The sequence below is a fragment of the Schistocerca gregaria genome, chromosome 1, assembly GCF_023897955.1.
Source record: "Schistocerca gregaria isolate iqSchGreg1 chromosome 1, iqSchGreg1.2, whole genome shotgun sequence".
NCBI classification, from domain to species: domain Eukaryota; kingdom Metazoa; phylum Arthropoda; class Insecta; order Orthoptera; family Acrididae; genus Schistocerca; species Schistocerca gregaria.
In genome coordinates, this window is record NC_064920.1 from 897,863,152 (window position 1) to 897,882,594 (window position 19,443).

The following is a 19,443-nucleotide window of genomic DNA, read 5'->3' on the forward strand; positions in this document are numbered from 1 at the left end:
AATGGTATAAGATCCCCTGGAAAATCATGCATGACCCATATTTTCTATTCCAAGACAACTGAAAGCTGTTTTGAATGTCACCAGTTTTCCTAGACCATATTATGCATGGTATTGTGTTGTATTTGTGATGTTTCCATATTTTTGTCCATCCCCTGTATGTAATATAGATCCTCTCCTGTGTGACTTTCTCTTTGGTCAGGTTGGCACTACTTTCTCATCATTTCCCATTGCTGTTTGATTTTATTTATGTTTTACATGCTCATTCCTTTTTATTAATAGCTTTTGCTTTTACTCTATCTTTCATATCTTCTATCCTTCTATTTGTACCTTTGCATTTTTCCTTCTGCCATTACCAATTATCACATAGTTTTTCTGCTCAGATTTAACTTTCAAATTTTTTCATGTTGTATCTATTGTATTTTGCTCACTTGTCTAATACAGGGTGCCTATGGAAGCCATTTTATTGGATTGCTAGACATCAATTCTAGCAAATTGTATTAATGGAGTTTATTACAGTCAGTTAAATGGACAATACTTAACTTTGCATATTCACAAAGGTGTGTCACAAGCTAATGGTGACATGCAAATAATCAATATCCTTTGGTATATACAATTTCAATGCAAGCAAACCAATACAGTTCATAAGTCACTACTGTAGGTGGCACAGCACTTATATTATCTTCGTGTAGAGGCCACTCCTTTTGCAGTGTCGCTCTAGAGAGGGCTTTGTCAGCGTACTATTGGCTGACATCGTCTCACAGCTCTCTCATTCTTGATCGTCATGCCAGCACTTGTTATTATGCCAGAACAGTATCACTAATGTATTCATTACCCTCAACTCAATTGTAAAGTCTTTTAATTTTTAAATTCATTTGTTACACTCCATTGCTGTCTTTCATTTCATCCACATGGCTGTCTTGTACTTTCCTTTGACTCTGGTGTACTCTTCTATCACATTGAAGTTTACGGATGTCTCCACATTTTTCCGTACTTGCGTTTCCCATGCTTCTCTGGAAGAAGTAATATTGTGGTGCTGCTACCACTACTGGTGGTGCATACATCCCCTCTCCCCCTGACCCATGATATCACTTCCATTCTCTTGTCGTGTACTTTCTAACCATTTCCTCTTTTCTTCCAACTGAAGGTATCTTTGATTTCCAGTGCTGCCATTTGGTGACCATCTTTGTCCTTCTCTCTCCTATTGCTTGGCCAATAGTTTTGTCGCGTATCTTATAAACAGAATATAAACTTGCAAGGTTTGAGACCAATAAGTTATTTGTTTGAAATTGTCTTCTTTTCAAGCAAATTCAATGTTTAGTTCACATCTACATAATTTCAGGTGCTTGTATCATAACAGAAATTGATTTTTTAACCTGTGAAAAATGGAGTTTTTGTCTGGGGAGCCTACTTATATGGACTCCGGGTTTCAGAAATAAAAGTTAGCTAAGCAGTTAGTCACATATTCTGTGGGTCACCTGCATGATGTATTGTAATATCATGGGATAAGTTGACTTCAATTTTCATATTATTAACTGAATCTGTATTTAAATATAGTTAACCGCTGATCATTTACAGGTAAGTTCATATACCAGAAAAAAAATATTTACATTAACAACAGAAGCAACTATGTTAAGCTTTTGCCCCATAGAACCTGTGAGTTCATACATAATTTTTTTTTTTTTTAGCTTGCTTAAAGATTTAGTTTTGCAATCTGCCTGGCACTTAATGTTATTAAGTTAAGTGCCAAGAGATTTGGGTATCAGCACTATTCACCTCTTTCTAAGCTAAACTCAGTTTCCGTGAATAATAATGAAGATCAGTTTTTGTTGTAGAATTGTAATTATGTCTGTTTTTATTCTTCTTCCACGTCTACATATTATTTACAACAAATATTATGAGACAAAATATATACTGCCAGGTTGTATTTGAAATACACAACTTAGAACTGTCTGCAAACTGATCACAATTTCGTAAGGACACATTATCCAAGTATATATTTCTGTATAACATTATTAAATGTTGGTGGGCAAAATATGTTAACTTATAGATACCTTTATTTCATATATTCGCAAAAGTTGCTGAACTGAGTTCTTTAAGATACTTGAAAACATCTTGCAAAAAAATTCTCTGCAGTATGTAGACACAAAAATTTTGAAAACCCTGCTTTGTTTTCTTACAGGCTTTAAATTTGTTGTTGGTGTTGTATTCTTTGATACACAGAACTGAATTGCTGTTCTTTTCATTTTGCACTTTGCTTTTCTCTTTTCCTCCTCCTCCTCTTCCTCCTAAGACAGAATCTGCAACTCATCCAATAAAAAGAGATAGATGGATGGAGAAGCTGAAATCTTTTTTAGATTTTTTTTATGAATTGAAAAAATTGGTAATACATTATTCATCCTGACCTTAATTTTTCAGAAGTCATGATGAGTTATAGTTACAACCGCAGGAGTTAAATTTGAAAATCATAACCGAACTGAGCAATAAGGATGTATTACAATTTCTAGTGTGAAAGGCCTGTTATTAATTTAGTTACCTGCTTCTCTGGTTATCAGGCTCTGAATCATTCGTGAGCAAGTAAGTTTAGTGGTGGTGTACCACATTAGTATTAAATACCATGCAACAAATAATTTTGCATTATATTATAGAACATCAATTGGACTTCATATAATAAATTTAGATTGGTAAGGTTTGACTTCTTGTAGTGTGCAAATCTGCACATAAAGCCACGTAGTTGGCACTCAGATCAACATGTCACCAAACTGATCCACTGTTATGTTATGTTTCAGCTTCAGTTACCTTATAGCATTAGTGACAAAACGTAACAACAGTGATACACAAATGAAACACAAAAGCAGTGATTACTAATATTACACAATCATAAAGACATCTGTTGACATTTTGTATGAGTATATCATGAATTAGACAGAGGACAGGGAAATAGCAGTTTTCTGCATTAATTTTGGACACCAGTGTATATATCTTTCTCCTTGTTTTAGTTGTCCTTTGCACTTTGATAATCATTGTTGCCACAACTACAGCATGGTCATTGATAGCAGTTATGATGTAGACATCCACAAAGATGTCAACTCTGTTTGTCATGATTGGATGCAATATATTTCCATCATTAGTGGGGTTCCCAATTAATTGCTGGATGACTAAAGTCTCCACTGATGATTACGATTTGACTGGGGACTTACGTACAAGTGAACTGAGGTTTTCTCTAAAGTTTTCACTTGTACATCAGAAGATGTGTCTGGTGATCAGTTGAAGGATCCAATTATCATTTTATGCCCACCCCTGATACTGAATCTTGCCCAAACAAGCTTACATGCAGCTTCAGTTTCTATCTCGGTGGATTTGAATTTCTTGTGTACTGTGAACAATACACCACCTCCATTTGCCATTTGCCTAACCTTTCAATGTACACTTAAATTTTCCGCAAAAACATCACTGCTATCAGTTTCAGGTTTCAACCAAACAATGAAAAATCCAGGATGGAATGTAACATTGTTGTGAAAAGGAAAGTTGCTACTCACCATACAATGGAGATGATGACTCACAGATAGGCACAACAAAAAGACTGCCACAAATAACAGCTTTCAGCCAGTAAGGCCGTTGTCAGAATTAGACAGCAAACACTCACTCATGAAAACGCATTTCACACACACATGATTGCAGTCTCAGGCAACTGCAGTGTGGCCTCAGTTGCCTGAGACAGCAGTCGTATGTGTGAGTTGTGTTTCCGTGAGTCTTTTTGTTGAGCCTATCTGCAACTCAGCATCTCTACTATATAGTGAGTAGTAACTTCCCTTTTTACAATATTGTCAGGTTTCAACCACCTTTTGTACCTAGTATTATGTGAGATTCATTGCTTTTTATGAGCACTTCAAACTCTGGCACTTGAGTTGTGAATGCTTCAGCAGTTTACATCTACATCTACATCCATACTCTGCAAGCCACCTGACAGTGTGTGGCGAAGGGTACCTTGAGTACCTCTATCAGTTCTCCCTTCTATTCCAGTCTTGTATTATTCGTGGAAAGAAAGATTGTCAGTATGCCTATGCGTGGGATTTAATCTCTCTGATTTTATCCTCATGGTCTCTTCATGAGATATACATAGGAGGGAGCAACATATTGCTTGACTCCTCGGTGAAGGTATGTTCTCGAAACTTCAACAAAAGCCCGTACCAAGCTACTGAGCATCTCTCTTGCAGAGTCTTCCACTGGAGTTTATCTATCATCTCTGTAATGCTTTCATGATTACTAAATGATCATGTAATGGAGCACTGCTCTCTGTTGGATCTTTTCTATCTCTTCTACCAACCCTATCTGGTACAGATCCCACACTGGTAAGCAGTATTCAACAAGTGTACTGTAACCTACTTCCTTTGTTTTCGGACTGCATTTCCTTGGGATTCTTTCAATGAATCTCAGTCTGGCATCTGCTTTACCGATGATTAATTTTATATGGTCATTCCATTTTAAATCACTCCTAATGCCTACTCCCAGATAAGTTATGGAATTAACTGCTTCCAATTGCTGACCTGCTATATTGTAGCTAAATGATAAAGGATCTTTCTTTCTATGTATTCGCAGCACATACACTTGTCAACATTGAGATTCAATTGCCATTCCCTGCACCATGTGTCAATTCGTTGCAGATCCTCCTGCATTTCAGTACAATTTTCCATTTTTCCATTGTTACAACCTCTCGACATACTACAGCATCATCTGCAAAAAGCCTCAGTGAACTTCCGATGTTATCCACAAGGTCATTTATATATATTGTGTATAGCAACGGTCCTACAACACTCCCCTGCGCCACACCTGAAATCACTCTTACTTCGGAAGACTTCTCTCCATTGAAAATGACATGCTGCATTCTGCTATCTAGGAACTCTTCAATCCAATCACACAATTGGTCTGATAGTCCATATGCTCTTACTTTGTTGATTAAATGACTGAAGGGAACTGTATGGAACGCCTTGCAGAAGTCAAGAAACACGGCATCCACCTGCGAACCCGTGTCTATGGGCATCTGAGATTTGTGGACAAATAGTGTGAGCTGGGTTTCACTCAATCATTTTTTTCCGAAACACATGCTGAATTCTACAGAGTAGATTTCTAGTCTCCAAAGTTCTACAACTGACCTACGTTAGAGATATAGGTCTATTGTTCTGCACATCTGTAAGACGTCCCTTCTTGAAACTGGGGATGACCTGTGTCCTTTTCCAATCTTTTGGGGTGCTATGCTCTTCTAGAGACCTACGGTACACCGCTGCAAGAAGGGGGGCAAGTACATCGCGTACCCTGTGTAAAATCAAACTGCTATCCCATCAGGTCCAGTAGCCTTTTCACTTTTGAGGGATTTTTATTGTTTTTCTATCCCTCTATTGTCTATTTCAATATCTATCATTTCGTCATCTATGCAACAATCTAGAGAAGGAACTACAATGCACTCTTCCTCTGTGAAACAGCTTTGGAAAAAGACATTTAGTATTTCGTCCTTTAGTCTGTCATCCTCTGTTTCAGTACCATTTAGGTCACAGAGTGTCTGGACATTTTGTTTTGACTCACCTACCGCTTTGAGTGAATATAGGATTTTCTGTCAAGTCAGTACATAGAACTTCACTTTCATACTTGTTGAATGCCTCTTGCATAGTCCTCCGCACACTACATTTCACTTCGTGTAATTTTTGTTTGTCTGCAAGGCTTTGGCTATGTTTATGTTTGCTGTGAAGTTGCCTTTGCTTCCGTAGCAGTTTTCTAACTCGGTTGTTGTACCACAGTGGTTCTTTTCCATCTCTTATGATCTTGCTTGGCATATATACACACACACACACACACACACGCATAATCACAATTAAAAATTGGTGGAAAAACAATAAATTGGAAATTGACAAATCTATACTCAAAGAAGCTGCAATCCACCTAAACACCCCAAAAATGGAAACTTAATGGCTACCTAGAGTAACAAATTAAGAATAGCATGCTTATAGATTGACTAGAATAAATAATACATACACAGGTTCTGATGGCCGACAAACTGTGTTGGGATATTGAGCAGTGATTAATTTAAAATAGCCACAACATATGCTAACCAGGTTAGTGGCATATTTAAAGACAAGTATCGAGCAAGGACCCTGGTCAGAAGGTAATCAAAACTAGCAGGAGTCCCTTATATGGCAGATGGGCCAACACATCCATTCATACCCCAGAATCAACTAGCGCAACACAAATCATTGACATATTTCAGATAATATTTTAAAACAACATACTTAAATATCTTTGTTTACCACAAGCCTTAATTAGTTAGCAGGTTAGGTTCCGTTATTGAATCCATTCAAATGAAGTAGCAAGTTAAGGTCTACAATTATACTTTGCCATTTAACACATGATGAGGAAAAGGAAGAATCCAGCTAATTAAGTGAAAGTCATGACTTAGATACAGTATTTGACGATGTGCTCAAAATCAACAGACAAAGGTGAGAGTCAAGTTTACACTCGCAAACAGCACACACAGAACACGAGTATATGGTGAACATGAAATAAACTGTTCCTTGTTCAGTCATTTGCACACAGACAAGACAAATAATCTTTCCCGAATTACTTTAAGCGCTGGAATGCCCAGTTGCTTGCAAATACCACAAAATAATGGCCAAAGCGTCTTACTTTAAGTTCAACGACATCTGTAGGATAGGAGTTTCAATGGACAACCAGGCCTCATCCCCTTTGATCCATCTGTGACCAAGAGAGTAACATTGGCTGTTATCATGATCTTAACGATGCATCACTCCTGACATCTACATAATATTAGGCAGGTGTATCAGTTTCTTTAGCTATTCAGTGTACTTTTGTAAGCTTCTTAAAATTCTCAAACTAACCTATTTCTCACGTAATTGTACAATAAAAGTAGACAAAGACTGTTTTGAATGACGATAGTCTTACTGTCCTCAAAATTTTAAAAGGGCACAATTTAGTTTAAGGTTACAATTGACACTAACAGTACTAGTTTCTTGCCGCACTCACAAAAGTTGGAAATTTCACAATATATCACAGTACAAATGGGCATTAATACAACTGATGAATGATTACACAGAAGCTGCGACATGAACAGTACAATATGTGAATCTAGAACAGCAGCCTCACGCAAGAGAAAATTTCTAAGTAAGAAGAACACTGCATCATAAGTTTATCCTAGTCAAAGTTGCTAAAATGTACAGCACCAGAAAAGCACATCTTCTGCCTGTTGCAGCTAACAATATTCTCATCGGTCTTCTCTGTTTGAATTGCTAACATAAGGTGCTCTCATATTTTTCTTTGTATTAATTAGACTAATAATATTTATTTGAAACAGAAAGTTTCTAATTAGTATTATCAGTAGTGCTTGTCCAGTCTTTGCTTTTTTTTTAATGTTTTTGCAGCCTCTTTTAACAGTGAACATCAAGTTAAGATGAATGTTACTAAAATGGGGATGTTATTTGATCAGATGCCATTGCTATAGTCTTAAATGCACGTCACATGGTCAATAAAAGAACCTGTGTTTACTCTAAATCCACATGATGAAGTCGTATACTTTTTAAAGAAGAACTGCAATACAAAGCAAATCCTGGCATCAGATTACTTATATTTATTCTCGTGGTCATCCATCATCCATCATCCTGTTAGCAATGCGCCAACAATCACCGATTCTCACCTCGGCTCCTGTCATTAAGATAATTCTGCTCTCTCTTCTTGCTACTAATCAAATACTATTGACCTTTAACATTCAGCTCAAGAGAAAGAGGAATTATTAAAGGGATTATAGAATTTTCTTGGTCTCATGAATTATTGTACCATTTTCTCAAGTTTTGTTAAAACTTGTCATCTTACTTTCAGGTGAAAGGATTTTATTTTATGACTGCAATTTTTTCATTACACCATTTTCAGTTCTGTCAAATATTATGCTACGGTAACAATACCATTGACAAAATGTTGTAAAAGGGGCATCTTTTGAATGGACAATGCAGTGTGTGAGACCTCTATTTGGCAGATTAATAATAACTTCTCCTCTGGTAATATATCCTGATTTTGAAAATGTTATCCTGTGGTATGTCCAATTTTGCTGTAGGATATATTCTAAGTCAGGAATAGAACAGCGAGTGAGGTGGCACAGTGGTTAGCACACTGGACTCGTATTCAGGAGGATGACGATTCAATCCCGTTTCCGGCCATCCTGATTTAGGTTTTCCATGATTTCCCTAGATCACTTTAGGCAAATGCCGGGATTGTTCCTTTCAAAGGGCATGGCTGATTTCCTTCCCCACCCTTCCTTCAGCCCAGCTTGTGCTTCATCTCTAATGACCTCGTTGTCAACGGGATGTTAAATGCTAATCTCCTTCTCCTCCTCCCTCAGCAATAGAACAGCAAAACAAAACCAACTGGTTGTGTCTCTCACCAGCTTAATAAGGTGGAAATTAATCACAGGACCACAGACAATGAGTTGTTAGCCTTGTCGTTTGGAGTTAATTACTGGAAATACTAACTAGATGGAGAAAGTTCACAGTGGTTACTGTCCAAGCAGTCCTTCCAAGTCCGTTAAATTTAACAGATCAAAGCAGTTGTTTGACACATTGGATGTTAAAATTAAATGAATATGTTTACAATATACACTATAAACCCAGGAAATTGCACTAGAATGAGGATGTGTTGAGCTGAAAAGCCTCAGTTCCTTTTCATCCCATCCTGTATGTCTCTCCTGACCTTGGGTTCTGGAGACTTTTCTGGAGTCTTCCTATATTCTACACCTCATTAGACCTTTCCCTTCACCCCTCTCATTCCCTTGCAATGCTTCTGTCAGGAGAAGGCGCCATTGGCTCCAAAAGCTTGCAAATTTAAATACTGATCAGCCAGAACATTATTATCACTGCCACTGCAAGGTTGGATGCCTCCTGGTGATGTTGCGGCATGTGACACTGTAAGAAAAGTAAGATGAGCAGATAAAGATGAGGGATTACCCTAGTGAAGATACACACTGTCAATGGAGAAATCCAATAAGATAAGTGACTTTGCCAATGGGCAGATTATTCTTACGCAGATCCTGTAATCGAGTACCTCAAAATGGTGAAGCTGATCAAATGCTCAGATGCTACTGTCATGAGCTTCTATGGAAAATGGAAGAATGGCAGTTGTAATGTACCCTCTTTCATCCGGGGTGAAAATCAAATATCAAGCGACAGACTTTCAATTCATTTAAATGCTATTTCAAACCCTGAGATTATGATGATCAATTGACGACACCCCGCCAGCTTGGGTGGTCTGTATCTACAACAGACGATGTTAAGCTTAATATTTAGACAAAAAAATAATGCATCACAGAATACTAAAACTAATTAAAATACCTTACCTTTAGATGCTGAATTTGGTCTCATTGTCTTAATTCTCGCCATGGTGCGTTCCATCCATCGAACATTGTTAATATTAGGTCCGGATCTTTGTGTGCTAATGAAAACTGGTACCCGCTTTTTGTTTTACTATTGATTCTTCATGTTTATTAATTTAACATTTTCACAATAATTTCCATCTTCATATCACATACTATTTATAGATACTCTCTATATAAGATGACAACTTCCTTCCGTACTCCCATCAACAGTCCACCTCACAAAACCACGCTCTCCCCACAACAGTCCAACTAACTCACTCCAACAGTCACCCTAACAATGTTCGACTCTCTACCTTTCACACACGAATGTCTTTGGCTCACACTGGTGCCAACATATTCTCCAGAAATAAACAAATAAAGTTCACATTATAGAATAATATAATAAAAAAGATTTGGGCAAAATTAAATACTACATACAATAATATTAAATTAAAAAAATCATAGAAATGAAATTGGAGTACTGACCCTGCAAGGGCAGATGCGACTATAAGGGTGGTATCGCTCTCAACAGTAGTCCGTTATATTACACACACCCCTCGACATTTCATGCAAAAGTATTTTGCAAGAGATCTCGACAGATACACAAAGCAACGAACCACTGGTTTTTTATGTAATTAATGTAATCTTCAATAGTTGTCTTCTCGTCTCTTTCTGCTGGTCTTCTCCTCTTGAATTTGTCCCCTTAATCGCCTCATCTGTCAAATTATATCATGGTAATTTTCCTGAAATCATACAACACTTAATTAGTCACATATAAATACAGCGGTATCTCACTCAGGATGCCTCTTCCCTACCATACTGGGTTTGATTACCAGAGTTCACTTACATATTTATATGATGATTGTAGAAATATATTAGACACTAAAAGTAAGACAAAAAAGATAAATGTGGTCTTATATCGACTTGGTTTTAACATCAGCTAAAAAGGTTATTTTCAATTTAGTTCAGACATCTACTGAGAAATATGTGACTAATTTTTTTTTATGTAAAGAGTATCATTTGAACAATCTCAGATAAATAAGAGTCTCAGCATCCTCATATCAATAAGTTTTCCTTAATGTAATGTAAAATAGCTAAAAAGTGAGAGTTTAGAAATGGCAGTGCAATGGTATCATGTTAACCCAGCCATCATCAGTGGTATCATGCTTCACTTGTACATATGTATAAAATAATTCAAATGTACAAATTCAGAGGTGGCATTGCAATGGGAATCTCTAAACCCCGTCAAATGTAGTGGGAAAATACTTTTCTCACAAATATAAATTAAATAGTAATAAAGTGAATACATGTAAATGCTACACAAAGTTTTGTGTTTGACAGTTCCTGCATGTACTTTATCCTCTAATCCTAATCCACTCCATGTGGACCTCATCCAACATACCCTCATCTCATAATCTGTGTCTATACAAGATCAATTTCTTTCAGAGTTAGTCAGTAAAACACAAATCTGCGGAGATACAGAGCTCCATCCACATTAAAGTGTAGTTGTTTTCTCAACTGATCAGAACAGAAGCTAGCAATTGCTCAGTCAGGTCTGTTTTTCAATATAAGATAATAAAATAGCAAACACACTTCTAATCCTAAAATTCAAAGAAAATATAAATACATATATATGAAAATTCACTCTACTCATGGCATAGGCAATGTGTAATCATGTAAAGTGTACATCTATGTACAGTGTGTAGTCCTGTCTCCATACCCAGTTCCTTTGTCATATAAAACATGTAGATTAGTTAATTATATTGCAGAATCATCCACCTTCTGCCACCAATACTCAGCCTTCAATCTATCTTGGCCATATGCACAGGACGCAAGACTATTAAACAGTATGCAGAAGTCCAACCAGTACCAAGGTGCACGGTGTCTATGTGTCTCCATGAGAACCACATAGTACACACAACTGTGGCAAAACAGGATCACCATCACTATTAGAGTATGAATGCTGGTTCACTCAAGATTAATTGCAGTTTTTCATCCTCATACTTCAACTCACATAGTTTGTGGTAAAGACAGGTTACTCTGGTCATAACTTCTCACAGTCACATATCCATATTGTAGCATATAAGTCACTTCACAAGTGTAAATTTGTGGTTAGTGTAGTTGCCTATGTCATAAGACATGACGACGTCTACTCCCCATTTCATTAACCCCTACTGAGCTGAACACACACCAAAACCAAAGTTTCATAGCTTTGTGCATAAGTAAGTGAAATAGTCAGCATTTTGCTATCTGCAGTTTCAATGTATATCTTCAGTAAGTGATTAATTCCAGAGTTCTAATGTCATTTAGAGTGTACAGTTTTATCATATATAGACTGCTTTCACAGTTATTTCATAGATCTCAGAATCAAATCTTGACAGAATTACCTAAGTGTTTGTGTATTACAGACACAACATTGTCAGTGGCAAGGTAAGTTTCGAATGAGATGTCTCAGTGGTATAGAACAAACGTCACACCTCCGGAATTTTAGTAATAACGCAAGGCATAAAGAAATTTAAATATTACTTAAAAAGGATTCACGACTAAAAGTTTACCACTGAAAAATCTCATCTACTGTTATTTCTCTCCAGTCCTATCATTGTGTTTTTATGTTAGGTATCAGTAAATCAAAATGTACATTTCTAAAGGGTATGGTATCCTATTAAATCCATATATACTTGAGGTAATAGTAGATAAGCCTCACAACAGGCAATGGTACAAATTATTATACTTAAGTACTCATATTTTGTGAGTTATGCCTCAACAAGAAAAACAATTTATAGCATATATAAGTGTTCTAAAACTATAGTTCAGGTAAGTTTCTCACAGAAATGATAATTGTTTCACTGGTTCAAGAGTAAATGCCTGTCCAGATATCTACTTATGTGCACAGTGCACATGTTTTCAAACAGGATAAGACTAGTGATCTATCTTGAAGCAACATGGCCCAATACTGCATTAAAAGTCCATAGCTATTGGACAAGACAAGGTTATGCAATAAAAATGATAATACAAAAGTTAAAACTCCATAAGCATAAACAAGAATAGAAACATGAAAACTTCTCTCCCCAACACAAATACTTAGCATAAGAGTGTGTTGGTCAGTTACTCATAAAGTCTGGTTCATAAAGGATCTTCAGTAACAAAATGTTACAAACAGTTTACACTGTGTATAATAAATATCAATAACAAATATATTAAGCATAATGTCTAAATGAATAAGCTCTTTTGAGCACAACATAGCCATATTCAAACAGATGAAGCATGGCCTCATCAACTTACGCTAACACAATGATACTAAGATTAAAAATTTATGTTTTCAAATCATGAGTATAAAGAAACATTTAAGTTTTGCACTCATCGTGCAAGGCAAGAGCATAAGATATTCATTGTAATAACCATAAATATATACAAAGCAAAATGCAAGATTAAACAGCAAAGATACAGATCAAGACAGAGTCCCAAGTTTTCAAAATTGTGTCACTGTAAACTTAGCTTGGACTTTTATAATGCTTCAACTCCGTGATGTTACGTAGACCAAAAAGTTTTCTAGATTCAGGATAGATCAACCTATAGGCATGTGGATGTGGGTTCTCAGATATCACAAATGGTCCTATATAAATACTGAAGAATTTCTTAAGTTCCCCACACAATGATTTTGACTTTTCTACTGTTTTCACTAGGACTAAATCTCCCACATTAAACTCACACATTTTCCCCCTCTTATCATGTCTACTTTTCCTAATTTCCCCTTGCTTTTTCATGTTGTTCCTTACAATCTCCTCTCTTTTTTCTTTTGACAAGCTGTTACATGCTGGAAACTCAATCAGTTCACTAATAAGATTTGGTGGCTTTTTATCATAAAGTATCTCATGTGGAGAGAATCCTGTTGAACTGTGCTGTAAGCTATTCATCACATCTTCAAGTTTGCTAATGTAATGTATCCAAGTGTTGTGGTCAGTATGACAGTAAGTCCTAAATAATCTCCCAATTTCACACATGTATCTTTTGGTTGGGTTGCTGGATGGATGATAAGCTGAAATAAGTATGTGGTTGATCTCCTCTCTATATATAAATGTTTCCCAGCTTTTGGATGTAAACTGTGATCCGTTGTCACTAAGAATTGCCTTGGGTACACCTACACATTTAAAATAGTCACGGGTAAAACATGAAATAATGTTTTTGCTAGTAGCATTCCTCAATGGGTACAACTTAATAAATTTGGAAATTAAGTCCACCACTACAAAAACATACATAAACCCTCCTCTAGTGGTTGGCAGTCGCCCATACAAGTCAATTACTACAACATCAAGCTGCTGTTTTGGAAGTATATTTTGCATCTGATGTCTACTTGTTTGATTGGTTACCTTGACTCTCTGACACAAGTTACAAGTGGACAAGATATTCCTCACAGTCCTCGCCATATTGTAAAACTAAATGTTTTCTTGAATCTTTAGTATACATTTTGCTGCCCCACTATGACCATAACTTTCATGGGTACATTTTACAAGTAATTTGACAAATTCATATGGCCAACATAACTTCCATACCTCACTATCTTCCTTCATCCTCCGAAATAATATTCCCCTATGAACTTTGTAATACTGCCCTACTCTTTGTTTTCCCTTCTTTCCAATATAACTTTTCACCAGTTTCCACTCTTCATCATGATTCTGAAACCGTCTAATGTCACTGCAGATTTTCACAACATCTCTCTCCTCATTTATCCCTTTTAAAAACATAATTTTAAATTCATTCCCTCCTTCATTGCCATTGTCACCAATAGATTCTCCCAAAGGATGCCTTGAAAGAGCATCTGCTATGCAATTTTCATCACCTTTAATATATTTGATGGTGTAGTTAAACTGCTGAAGAAAAAGTGCCCATCTCGTGATTGTACTATGGTATAATTTACATTCTTGTAAGTAGGATAGTGCTTTATGATCTGAAAAGACTATCACCTCGTGACCCAATAAATAATTCTTAAATTTGGAGAAAGCCCAATGAACGGCTAATAGTTCCTTTTCTGTAATGGTGTACTGCCTCTTGTGTTTCTGCAATGTCCTGCTGGCAAAAGCAATAGATCTATGTTCTACCACCCCATTCTGACTTCTCACTTGGAAAAGGTGAGCCCCTAAACCATAGTTACTACTGTCAGTCATAATACAGAAAGGCAACCCAAAATCTGGCCTACATAAGATTTTACTATTTACCAACTGGTGTTTAATCTCTTCAAAAGCAATCTGACAATCTTTATTCCAATCCCATATAGTATTCTTTTTAAGCAAATTCCCTAAACAAGGAGCATTAAGAGCCTGAGTAGCACAATACTTCCTATAGAATCCACACAGTCCGAGAAATGACTTTAGCTGTTTCTTATTCCTAGGTGGTGGAAACTTTGCAATTGCTTCAATTTTCTCATCATCTGGCATAATTCCATTGTCAGATATAATGTGCCCCAAAAATATGATTTGTTTCACTGCAAATTTACATTTTGATAACTTCAGTGACATTCCTCCTTTTCTAAACTCCGCACAAATTTCCTTAAGTAACCCTATGTGTTCTTCGCAACTTTTACTGGGTACCAAAATATCATCTACATATATAGTTAATTTGTGTAATAATTCCTTTCCCAACACATAAACTAAAGCTCTGATAAACTCTGCAACAGATACATTCAATGGTACTACAGTAAAGGTATAACATTTTCCATTGTATAAGAAAGCTGTGTATTTCTGAGATTCCCTTGCTAATGGTATTTGATGAAATCCAGAGGTCAGATCGAGGCTAGACATAAACTTTACACGTTCAAACTTGTGTAGTAATTCATCAATGTTTTCAGGATGATCAGTTTCCCTACATAATAATTTATTGAGGAACCTAGAATCTAGGACAAGTCTTACACTATTATCCTTCTTGGCAATGGCTATGATAGGATTATTATATTCACTATTACGCCTCTGAATATCCCCCCAAGTCTGCATTTTTTTCCAACTCCCTCTCTACAGCTTTCCTCCTGCTTAATGGAATCACATAAGGTTTAATGAAAAATGGATCATGCGGTTTGAGTACAAGTTTACATTCATACCCTTTCACTCTGCCTGGTCTGTCACTAAATACATCAGAATATTCCCATAAAAGTTCCATGAGATCAGATTATTGCTCCGTAGTTAAACTCTCTGCTTCAGCAATCTTATTTTCTACTATGCTTTGATAATCTTTGTCATCAATAGAAGTCTGTTTTTCAAAAGGATCAGTGTATCTCCCATCATCTAAATAATCCACCCCCCCTGATCTGATTATGACTATTACTATTCTTCTCAATGAAGCTCTCTGTATACAACTTATTTTTATCTGTTGGTTCCCTAAATTTGACAGTTTTGTTTTTCCAATTAAATCCCATATCCACTTTTACTATCCAATCCATACCTAGAATTATGTCCTCACTCAGGTCCGGAATGACAAGACAACCCTGATCAAAGACGACATCTCCAACTTTAAAAGACAAAAGAATTTGACATTTTACTGTTTTACTGAATCTTCCCATCGCTCCCCTAATTTTAACGCCAACTACTGGTAATTCTGCAAATTCATGGTTTTTATTTATCCTATCCCGCAATTTTTCACTGATTCCTGATATCGGGCTTCCAGTATCAATCAAACAATAACCTGTCCAATCATTAATACAAATTCCCATGTATGGGCTTCCTACAATTTCACTCTCCTGCACACCATCTCCATGCATCAAGTCATCTTCTACGCTTTTAAAATTCAGATCTTCATTTTGTTTGACATAAGCTAAACTATTTTCAGTCTGCACATTGTGCAGAACCCAACTAGGATTCTCAAAACAAACATAATTAGACACATTATTATTATCAGTAATCATAGGCAATTCTTTACATTTTATACCTGTTTTTGCTTTTTCCCACCAAATAGGATATACTTTCTCGCTGATGGATAACAATTGTATCCAAAACATATTATGTTTATTAGCCTCATTAAGGCTGTCCCACAATCTACAAATGAACTCTTGTCCCTGGTTTCCTAAGTTAATAATTACCTTCTCTTCATTCGCAATATTAATGTCATCCCTGTCTATCCCCTCGATTACTGGTGATGTATTAACCCACGTGACTGCAGCCTGATCCTCTTGTACTGAATGATTATTTTCTCAAACACTATTACCCTCCTCCTTCATAACTACATCTGCATCATCCTTAATCACAACAAATACTCTTATCTCACTTCTATATTCCATATCATCACTATCATCAACTGCCTCTTCCTCAGTATCATTTAACATCTCACCATTTGACTCAACTTCCCTAACCTTAGCTACTTCAGCATGACTTCTCACATCAACATCACACTCTACCTCTTCTAATTCTACAACCTTATTATTCAGTACTTGATTGACATTCTCACGCACAGAAGATTTTACATCACTCAGATCTCGATTTACTGCAATTTCATCAGAATACATTAATGCATTTATTCCCAAGGTGTCATAACTATTATTATCATAGGAACAACCACCTACATCCCCCCTCACATCACTTTCTTCCTGCCTAAACAAATTATTCATTATCTCCCCACTAATCTCTGAATCTTCATTACTAATGTGTCTAGAATTATCTGTGCTCATAGCCTTCTCACTGACTTGCTGCCAAAACGGTTTATCAAATGGTCTCTTATCAATGTCCGATGCTCTTGTCATGTTATTACTATGTATTTTTCTCTAATCATTTTGCCCATACCTCTTTTGATTCCACTTAGCCTGATTTCTAGCGTTATATCTGTTCGTCCCAAACTGACAGGCCCTCATTGGGACGGCTCTTAGTTTAACCGGCCTTGCCCATTCTCATCTTGTCTTCTATCTGGATTTTCCCATTGTCTATTTCTGTTCCCACCATAATAATTACCTCCCTTATTCTCATGTTGACGCCAGTTGCTATTCTCTCCTCTATTGAAATCTCCCTGAAAATTACCTTGACGATCCTGCTGATTATTCCCATTATGATTATTTCGCCTACCATTATTCCCATTATTAGAATTTTGGTTCCACCCTCCATGATTTTGTTCATAATGATGCCCATTAAATCTTTTGCTTCTTTCTAATGCACGATCCAATTTCTCCACGTAATTCAAAAATTGTTCAACTGAATCATCTGGCCCATATACCAAGTCCCACTGAACTCTATTTGGTAATCTTTTTGGAGCATCTATTTGCGTTAGTTCATCAAAAGGTCTGTCTAAATGCGCCAACTTTCTTAGCTGTTTCTCGCAAAATTCCCTCATTGTACCATCACATTCTTTATAATTAGCCCCATTAAGAAAATCGCTTTTGATTTTGGCCTGAACAGACACTGAGAAAAATTTGTTCAAAAAACTTTTTTCGAATTGACTATAGGTTAAATCAGAACTGGTGGTTAGATTAGCCCACGACAATGCTTCTCCATCTAAGAATTTTTTAACAAATTTGTTCTTTACACTGTCACTCATTTCGAACGAAAAATTGTCACGACAGTTCATAATGAAAAAAACTGGGTGTAATTTTCCATCTCCCGGAAAATTACGCCAAAATCCGTTAAATGAAGTCGCTACCGATTTCATAGCTAAATTATCCCGAATTTCATTTAATTGTTTCTGTAGTCGATCTACTTCATGCTCATTGTCTGTAATTACATTGTTACAAGAATCTACATTATGTTCAATAATTTTCACTTTTTCTGTTACCTTGTTTTCGAACAATGACAATTTGTCATCGACATTTTTCGTATGTAAGTCAATTCTGGTAATCATTTCCCTATCTTTAATTTTTCTCTCACTCGAAAATGATTCAAAATACTTTGCGGTTTCTTCCACTTCCCGTTTGATTGTTAATTCGACTTCATTGAGTTTATCTTCCACATTGTCTACCCTATCTTCAATTTCGTCTGTTCGCTCCTCCAAACTGGCTTTTGTCTCTTTCATTTCAGATCTGATAGTTGAACATTCATTAAAGAATTACTTAGCCAATAGGCTATTTTCTTTTAAAAGCTTCTCTTCTAAATCAGACACTTTCTTTTCCATACTTTTCGCGTTTTCTGTAATTACATTATTCAAGAAACTAAATTGTTCAGAACATTGCTTATTCAAACAACTAAACCGTTTGTCAAAGTATCGAATTGTTCAGCATTCTGTGTTAACAGTAATTGCAACATAGCAGACATATCTAATTCTTCAACCTTTCCTCCCGATTTTATACCTGCCATTTCTGTACTAGCACTTGCTTGAACACTTTCGATAGACTTTTTATCCCCCTGCTGATTTTGTTCCAACTCGTCTGTCACGGTCATTTTTAATCGAATTAAGAAACTCTTGCTCCGACAAAACGCCCAAAATGTCAACAATACAAATAACTTAATAGGTGTACTTATCTCGTTTTTCCGCGTGGTCCCACGTCCGTTATTATTTACTTTTCTTATTCTTGTTGGGTTGTTACTTCCATTTGTCAATAGATTATATTTCCTTTCATTTAGATTGTTCTCCTCTTCTTTCTAATACATTATTAGTCCATAACTGTTAACATAAAACGAGTATCAGTCCAATAATGCAATGGATCCCGGACAAGAGCCCCCAATTGTAATGTACCATCTTTCGTCCGGGGTGAAAATCAAATATCAAGCGACAAACTTTCAATTCATTTAAATGCTATTTCAAACCCTGAGATTATGATGATCAACTGACGACACCCCACCAGCTTGGGTGGTCTGTATCTACAACAGACGATGTTAAGCTTAATATTTAGATAAAAGAATGATACATCACAGATTACTAAAACTAATTAAAATACCTTACCTTTAGATGCTGAATTTGGTCTCATTGTCTTGATTCTCGCCATGGTGCGTTCCATCCATCTAACATTGTTAATATTAAGTCCGGATCTTTGTGTGCTAATGAAAACTGATACTCGCTTTTTGTTTTACAATTGATTCATCATTTTTATTAATTTAACTTTTTCACAACAATTTCCATCTTCATATCACATACTATTT

General features: G+C 36.2%; 1 protein-coding gene across 1 annotated transcript; it reads right to left on the reverse strand.

The window, feature by feature from the left end:
- Positions 1 to 9,563: 9,563 nt before the first annotated feature.
- Positions 9,564 to 18,744, reverse strand: LOC126280509 (uncharacterized). Its single transcript, XM_049979775.1, has 3 exons — positions 18,596 to 18,744; positions 18,143 to 18,386; positions 9,564 to 10,146 (listed from the first exon to the last, which is right to left on the reverse strand). The coding sequence occupies exons 1-3, from the start codon at positions 18,742 to 18,744 to the stop codon at positions 10,123 to 10,125; spliced, it is 417 nt and encodes a 138-aa protein (XP_049835732.1). The 3' UTR covers positions 9,564 to 10,122.
- Positions 18,745 to 19,443: the final 699 nt, after the last annotated feature.